General features: G+C 48.1%; 1 protein-coding gene across 1 annotated transcript; it reads left to right on the top strand.

The window, feature by feature from the left end:
• The first annotated feature begins 302 nt into the window (after positions 1–302).
• On the top strand, positions 303–3,095 carry BHLHE22 (basic helix-loop-helix family member e22). Its single transcript, XM_045899226.2, has one exon. It carries the CDS (start codon positions 303–305, stop codon positions 1,410–1,412), a length of 1,110 nt encoding a protein of 369 aa, XP_045755182.1. The 3' UTR covers positions 1,413–3,095.
• The last annotated feature ends 5,090 nt before the right edge of the window (positions 3,096–8,185 follow it).

Below are 8,185 nucleotides of genomic sequence, written 5' to 3'. Positions count from 1 at the left end.
GGCAGCGGCGGCGGCTCCACTCCCTCCGCGCCCACCCTCCCACCATGCGGGGCCGCGGCCCATGGTGAGCCCCAGCAGCCAGCACCATCGGCTGGAGACGAAGAAGAAGAAGAAGAGGAGGCGGAGAGCGCGGGGGAAGGCGAAAAAGAAAAAGAAGGGGAGAGGGCTGCCAGCAGCACCGGGACCGACGCGCGCACCAGCCCAGGAGCCCGGCTCCGGCGCGTCTGCGGCGCCGCCTGACTCCCCAGCCGAGGCGGCGGCGGCCGGCGCGGCGGGCCGGGGCTGCGCGCCGGCGCCGGACCATGGAGCGCGGGCTGCACCTCGGCGCGGCCGCCGCGGGCGAAGACGACCTCTTTCTGCACAAGAGCCTGAGCGCCTCCACCGCCAAGCGCTTGGAGGCGGCTTTCCGCTCCACGCCCCCGGGCATGGACCTGTCCCTGGCGCCGCCGCCCCGGGAGCGCCCGGCGTCGTCCTCCTCATCGCCCCTGGGCTGCTTCGAGCCGGCTGACCCCGAGGGGGCAGGGCTGCTGCTGCCACCGCCTGGGGGAGGCGGCGGCGGCGGCGGCGGCGGCGCGGGAGGCGGCGGCGGCGGGGTGGGCGTCCCCGGGCTGCTCGTGGGCTCTGCCGGCGTTGGGGGCGACCCCAGCCTGAGCGGTCTGCCGGCTGGGGCCGCCCTGTGCCTCAAATACGTCGAGAGTGCGAGCCGGGGCTCGGTGGCCGAGAGCAGCGGCGGCGAGCAGAGCCCCGACGACGACAGCGACGGCCGCTGCGAGTTGGTGCTGCGGGCCGGAGGCGGCGACCCGCGGGCCTCCCCGGGCGCGGGAGGAGGAGGCACCAAGGCGGCCGAGGGCTGCTCCAACGCCCACCTCCACGGCGGCGCCAGCGCCCCCCCGGGGGGCCCCGGCGGCGGCAGCGGCGGGAGTAGCAGCGGCAGCGGCGGCGGCGGCGGCGGCGGCGGCGGCGGCAGCAAGAAATCCAAAGAGCAGAAGGCGCTGCGGCTCAACATCAACGCCCGGGAGCGCCGGCGGATGCACGACCTGAACGACGCGCTGGACGAGCTGCGCGCGGTCATCCCCTACGCGCACAGCCCCTCGGTGCGGAAGCTCTCCAAGATCGCCACGCTGCTGCTCGCCAAGAACTACATCCTCATGCAGGCGCAGGCCCTGGAGGAGATGCGGCGCCTCGTCGCCTACCTCAACCAGGGCCAGGCCATCTCGGCCGCCTCGCTGCCCAGCTCCGCAGCCGCGGCAGCGGCGGCGGCTGCCCTGCACCCGGCGCTCGGCGCCTACGAGCAGGCTGCCGGCTACCCGTTCAGCGCTGGGCTGCCCCCGGCCGCCTCCTGTCCGGAGAAGTGCGCCCTGTTTAACAGCGTCTCCTCCAGCCTCTGCAAACAGTGCACGGAGAAGCCTTAAACACACCCCCCGGAAAACACAAGACGACCCAAAAGCTAGAGGAAAGTGAAAAGCTGCCCCCCCACCCCTTTTATTTTGGCCCTCTCTTGTTGTGAAACACTTGCAAAGCAAACAAAGCAGAGGCGAGAACTGAGGAGAAGTATCAGAGACAACCGGGACTTTGAGCCTTGACATCCCCAGAATCTCGGTCTTTGGGATGGGGAGGGAGGGAGGAGGGAGGTGGAGTTGGGATGAAGTATGGATGTTTTTTTCTCAGAAAAGTGGCAACTTTGGTTGCAACCTAGACCGCAGGGAAGCTTAAAAAATAAGTTGGGAAGTAGTCGCTCGGTTATGAAGCGTGGAGAGTATTTATTCAATGGCAAAATACTAATCCTACTAATAATCGTGAATTTGGCTAGTGCTGAGGGGCAGAGGAGGAGTCCGGGGTTGGGTGGCTTGTGGGACGGAATATTCATTCAGACAAATCAGAAAGGGCACTTGAAAATAAATTTTGATTCTGAGCCAGGAGGAAAACTTGAAATGTAGACTTATTTAAGTGGGGGGAAAAAAACAGAAAGAGACACATTGCTATGAAAAGACTTGTATTTTTTATTGTCTCTGAACTTTAATCCTGTGAAAATGCTCAAAAGTTTTGGCAAGAGTGATATAAAAAAACAAAACAAAACAAAAAAACTGACTGTGGCTGAAAGAATTGCATTTTAAAATATTTATGTGCACCTTGTTACTTTTCACTCTGCAATGATGTATTAACAATTCATGGTATTTATTTGTTATTCTTCAATGACCCTTCCACATCAACAATATTTATCATGTGTTAAGGTCATGGGTCTTATGTGCAGATTTTTTTTAATGCCTCTAAAATTCTGTTTTATAGATTAACTTATACTGTGTGCCAAGTGTTTAAAAGGTTTATTTGCCAACAAGTATGAAGAGACATATTGATGTATCTGAGCTGCTTAGGTTTATCAAAGGTCATCTGGATATTTTCAGTTGCATCATCCCTGTATTTAAATTGAGCTTTAATAAATTGCTTCAGTCCAAAAATTACAGGAAAGGTGTATTCTTAATTGATGAATGAATTGATCTCTTTTTTTGAAAGGGGACTCCTTTGCATTCTAAAAGGGAAAGACATCACAGCAATAGATCCTATAAGTAAGAACATGCTAAGCAAATATTTTTCCAGGCTGTGCTGTGCATTTTTAAAAGGTCTAATTTAATTGCTTTTAATATATATGTACATATATAAGTTATTTTAACTGTGGAGAATTATTTAAGTTAAAAGACTGGTTTGATTTGCCTATGGTGTGAAATCCTTTGTTATTTTTCTAAAAAAAAAATAAAATTTAAAAAGAAATAAAATAAAACTAAGGAAGAGCAAGAAGCTATTTACCCAAAGTGAGCTTTCAGTTTTAGTTTGCATGGCTGTTTGCCTGCCTTTCTATCCTATGAAAATCAAGAAAACCTTTTTTAAAAATGGAGTCCTGCTATTTTCCACTTGCAGATAATACAAATTCAGTTTGTCAGGTTGGATGGCGAGTTGGGAGCTATGATGGATCTACTGGCGGGTTTTGGATGTGTAAAGAATGATATATATATTAAATAGGTCAATCAGACTATGACAGCTATGTACGACCATTTGTATGTGTATCTATGTCAGAAAGAATCTTTATTAAAATATTTTGATCAAACATTTTATTATGCTGTGCTTTGTGGAAGGAGCAATCACCTCTCTTCTGTGTTACTCTTTGCTTGAAAGGTAACAAAAAAGAAAGGAGTTTCAGAGAAGGTGGAACTTAAATTTTGGCAGGGATACACAATTAAGAGTAGTCCTAGTTCACTTGTTTACTTGTTAATAGGATGATGGCTGGGCCTGGTCATTGGAGGAGAGATAAATGGGGTCACTGGTGAGACCCAGAGGAGATCCAGAGCTCCTATCTGCTGGAATGAACTTTGAAGGCCATGCTGCCCCTGGAATTCTTTTTCCCACTTGTATGATGGCATTGTTAAGCATGCCAGGGTCCATCAAAGAGGGTAAAGTTTTTTGAAGAGTTTTAATCCAAACTGATATCTCCAACTGCCTGAAAGCCAAGGAAAAAAAATGGAGTTGGATTCTCTGAGAATGGATTTTATTGTGGCTTTCCACTTTTTTTGTAACAAGAGAATCAACCAGGCTTAATTATAAGTGTAAACAATGCCATAGAGATTTTCAAAACTTACTAGTGTGGCTTGTTAATGAGATTTTTAGGGGCTATATGGAGATTGGGTTGAGAATTGATTCTATTAAAGAATGTCTATATAGGCTTGTATTTGGACCTTAATGATGTCTTCAAATATAGAAGGCTTGATTTTTCCTGTGGTGGAGGTTATAGAGATGGTGGTGGTCGTGGTGATGGTGATGGTGGTGGAGTTAGAGTGTTTCCTCTGTAGGCAGTATGCTACATGCATTTTTGCATAGCCTCAGCTCATAATGATATCCCTAAATGACATCAAACTTAGTGGGGGGTGAGGGAGGATATTTTCTGCTCCACTTGCCATCAAAAAAGATTAATCAGAACCTGTAACTTTTCAGAAAACATAACAGCAAAGGGCCTTGAAGCTGGAGCCCTCCCAGTCAGGGAGTGGGGGCAGAGGGAGGGAACAGACTAGGGCAGCCCCCAGGCAGGAAGAGACCGTCTCTCAGCATTTACCAGACAAAGCCTGGGTGCGTCTAATTATGATTATTAAAACAATTTCCATGACGATGTCTAATATTATGTTAATTTGAAAACAACTGTGTATGAAAACTGTCGACTATAATACCTAAATTCATTTAATGAAACACATCGTTAAGGCAATTAAACCTCCTGGATGTGATTAAGAAACATAATTACGACACTGTTCTGCACCATAATTGGGTGTCTTTAATCAAGGGGTAAAGTGATCAGCAACACAGCCATTAGTTTGTATTGTTCTGGCCCTGCTGTCCATCATTCTGATTAGGAATTAACCACAGCCACCATCAGTTGAATTTTTTTTCTTTTTGCATATTAACATTATAGGGGATACATTTGCTGCAAGATTTACTGCTTAATATTTCTCCTTATTAAGAGGACCTCCTTGAAATACTCCGTAACCTCTGTACTGTTCAACTATTATTAGAAATTGTACAAATAACAAAGCTTGAACTTCAGGAGAAAAAGAAATACTCATCATTCTTTCACTCTTTAATAATGCAATCTCCAGTCTTAACTCCTGAAAGAGACTTGGAATGGTTGGGGAAAGAAGAGCATGTTGAGAATAAGTTGAAATGTCAGACGAATATGCACAATTATTAAAAATAGCAGGGTTAATAATATTTATTTTCATGTTGGTCATTTCAGATAAATCAATTCTCTTTCCCAATCCAGGAGTTGGCCAGCGTTTGGTTCTAGGAATGAAGGTAGGACATCTGAAAGGAACGGGAGGGGTTTCCGCGATTTACTTAGGGGGCCCTCCACAGGGCCTCAAACTTTTTCAAAGTTTCTTCAGCAGCAGCTTTTAGAGAAGGAAACCGATGGTTGGAGAAACAGTTCTTCCCCCACCCAGCAAACCCCCCGGCGCCGTCTCCTTTCTGAAATTTAGGTCCTGAATTGCGGCCCACTCTGGAAAGTTGGCCCACACGCCTGTGGGCCCCAGATGTACTTCCAGTCTGGAGCATGCACGTCGGGCCCGAGTGGCTGAGCACCAGGGGCATCCCTGTGGTCTTGCGCAAGTGTCCTGTGGCCCGAGCAGACAGGCTGGCCCCTAAGGCTGAGGCATACTAGACTGCCAGAGCGCGTTGCGGGCCTCGTAGCCTGCTCCACACCCACCGCACCTCGGGGCGCTTTTTGCGAGCCACCCCGCCCCGCCCGGAGGCATCCTGCTACTTCTGTTAGGGAACAGAAAGTAGGCAAATGAGGCGGAGCGAGGACCCTGGGTCCCATTTGGCCTTCTATTCCACCGGTTTCCTTCTCTAATTTCTCTCTAATTTCAATTGTCTTCTCTAAATTCTAATTCCTACCTAGGTCCCCTCTCCAGTTTGACACTAGGCACCTACAGAAGCGTCGGGGCTCTTCCTGGACTCCTACAGGACCAGTAGACGATCACCTCCGAAGATCTTGCTAGTTACCCCTGGTTCCCCCCCCCCCCGGCATTCTGTGTGTGTGTGCGCGCGCGCGTGCGCGCGTGTGTGTGTGTGTGTGCGCGCGCGCGCGCACTCTGTGGTGCATTCTCCGCTCTCCGCAGCTGGGCATCCCCCCCAAGATCCTGTGTTAAGCTTAAATTCTTCTCCTTTCTATCCCACCCACCACCCATCCTTACTGCGGACAGCTCACCAGGGAGGGCCCAGGCTCACAGGTTTCCCTTCTCCACGCGCTCTCGGTCTCGGACTCTGGAACCGAACCGTTCCACGCGCCCCGGACCCTCAGATCGCTCCAGCATGAGTGGCACTGACTTTTCCAATCTAATGACTTATGAAAGATATAATCATGTGTTAAATTGAATCCTCCGTTTAACTGTTAATGGTGTGCTCTGGGCACATTTACGTATTAGATGCTATGGTAACTAATTACCACTAGGAAAAAGGATAATACACTTGGAGACTTTGAAAAATAATGATGAGAGTTCACTTCCCGGCTCGCAGCACATTGTGGCGGCTCCGCCGGGTGGAGCGACAGAGTGAGTAGAGACCCGAAAGTGTGCTCGTAGAAGGCAGGAGGTAATGAATCCTGGTCAGACGAGTCTCCTTAGCAAAACCTTTAATGAAACTGCTTCAGTTGGGAAAGTGGTGGTGGTGGGGTGGGGGGTGGGGGGTACCAAGTACACCACAGTGCCTCTAAACAAAATTAAATTGCAAGATGTAAACATCAGAAACATAAATAAGTTTTCTTTTAATTAAAATGCAGGCCAGATTCAATTATCCACGTGCCAAGCAACTTTACATCAATTAACAGTTTTTTGTCGTGTGGGCAAAATAAATGAGCCCGTCTCCTGCGCGCTCTGTGTTGGCACTTATAACTCAGATGCCCCTGGATTTGCCAAGCCAGTGAGGTGCAGGTTGATTTAAATTTGCCCTTTTAAATCAGACACTGGGCACAGTAGATGGGGGGGGGGGGGCGCGGAGAGGGAGGGAACCTGGAGACAATAACTTAAGTTTAAGAGCAAAAACAACTCTCAGGGTAAGAGTCCTTTGCTTCCCGTGGGATCTCTGGCTCTTCTGACCCACGGATATGTGATTACTAGAACCAGGGTTCTGTAGGTTGTGTTGAATAAGAAGGTGTCTATTTTACCCCAAGGCCAGGGTAAATGTACTGGGGACTTGGGAGAGCAGAAGGGAGGCGGCTGTTTTACAGCCAGCCCAAGGTTGCAGACAGAACGTCCACAATACACGTGCCCACCGCGCAGTTCTGCTCGCGAGGCGCCCTGGGGGGGACTCGGTATCCGCAGGCGCAGAGCACCCCTTCTCCCAGTGCTTCCCCTGGACTGGGGTGCCAGCCCCTCCTGAGGGAGCCAAAACATCCAACTTCCAAGTTTCTTGGCACAAAAAGCGAAGTTCAGGGTCTCTGCCTCAAACTCTCTTTCTAGAGGTGGCACTAGGATCGAGTTGTCCCCCGCACCCCCCAGGCAGATGGGTTCGTGTCCAAATAAATGTCAAGCTTGTCAGGAGCACCCCACAGCCTTGCTAAACCCAGGAATTCTGCGAAAACGCCCTAGTTTTAAACCTCAAAGAGGTCTTTGCTTCCTAGCAAAGCTGGGAAACTCTTTGCTCGCCTTTCCTGAGGCTTAATTTGGGTTAAATTCTACCACTTTTTCTAAATTACTCTTCTTAACACGATCCAGGAGATTTCTGGACTATGACAAAATTACCAGGTACCCCTGAGTGCGTGTGCATGTGTGTGTGTCTTTTCTTTCTTTCCCTTCCCCAGTGTTCTCTAATTCGGGCAATATAGAAATACAAATTAGAAACTTTAAGAGAAATGACTGGGCTGGGAAGGTTAGACTGCAAAGGGAAAGAGGATTTTGCAGCGGGCCCCTCCCCCCCCCCCCCACCATATATAATAAAATAGACAAGCCTAGCTTACAAGTAAGCCTCCAGGATGCTTCGATGGGGAGTTAGCTTTAATTATGCACACTGTGATATCATTCTCCTTTCCAGCTTGGGAAAGAGTTAATTCTTTCCCAAAGACCATAGTTGCCCTTGTCTTCTCAACCTGATTCAGAGATGCAATAAAATATGAAGCAAATTTATGATCTGTTTCAAGCATTTTATTGCTGTATTTTTAAATTCATATATGCACATATAAGAACTATGATCTGTGAATAATTTGAAATGCTATAGTAGAATGATACATTTTAGATAAAACATAACCATATCTTTATATAATTGTCTCAGATTAAAATAAAAAAGAAAAATAGATTTCTAATGTGGGCCAAACTGAAAAACTAATGACAGCCATAAACTGCTAACCAACCATAAATTAACATCTTCATCAAATGCTAAAATGGTATCAGTGGTTATATAAAGCAATTATTATTTCTCCTTATAAGTTTTAGAATAAAGTTCAGGGATATTTAAAGGATCCATTATTTACAAATGCTTCACAATCTTAAAGATTTCACATTTTATTAGGAGGATGGTTGCAACTCAAATCTGCTGTGTTAATAGATATGTTTAGAGATGAGAATTTAGATTTAAACATAAAAATGCTTCATGGCCTAAGCTCATTTTATGCATTTACTCTGCTCTGGCAATTACTGAAGAACTCAGTAGAAGGATT

This window comes from Mirounga angustirostris, unplaced genomic scaffold (assembly GCF_029215605.1).
Source record: "Mirounga angustirostris isolate CCGP_5_RB_7025 unplaced genomic scaffold, mMirAng1.0.hap1 SCAF_4, whole genome shotgun sequence".
In the NCBI taxonomy this organism is placed as follows: domain Eukaryota; kingdom Metazoa; phylum Chordata; class Mammalia; order Carnivora; family Phocidae; genus Mirounga; species Mirounga angustirostris.
The sequence above is the reverse complement of the archived record's forward strand: the minus strand, read 5'-3'. Positions and strand labels throughout refer to the sequence as shown.

Bases quoted from the DNA above. Each gene is read 5' to 3' on its own strand.
- BHLHE22 (XM_045899226.2), top strand. From the start codon at position 303: ATGGAGCGCGGGCTGCACCTCGGCGCGGCCGCCGCGGGCGAAGACGAC.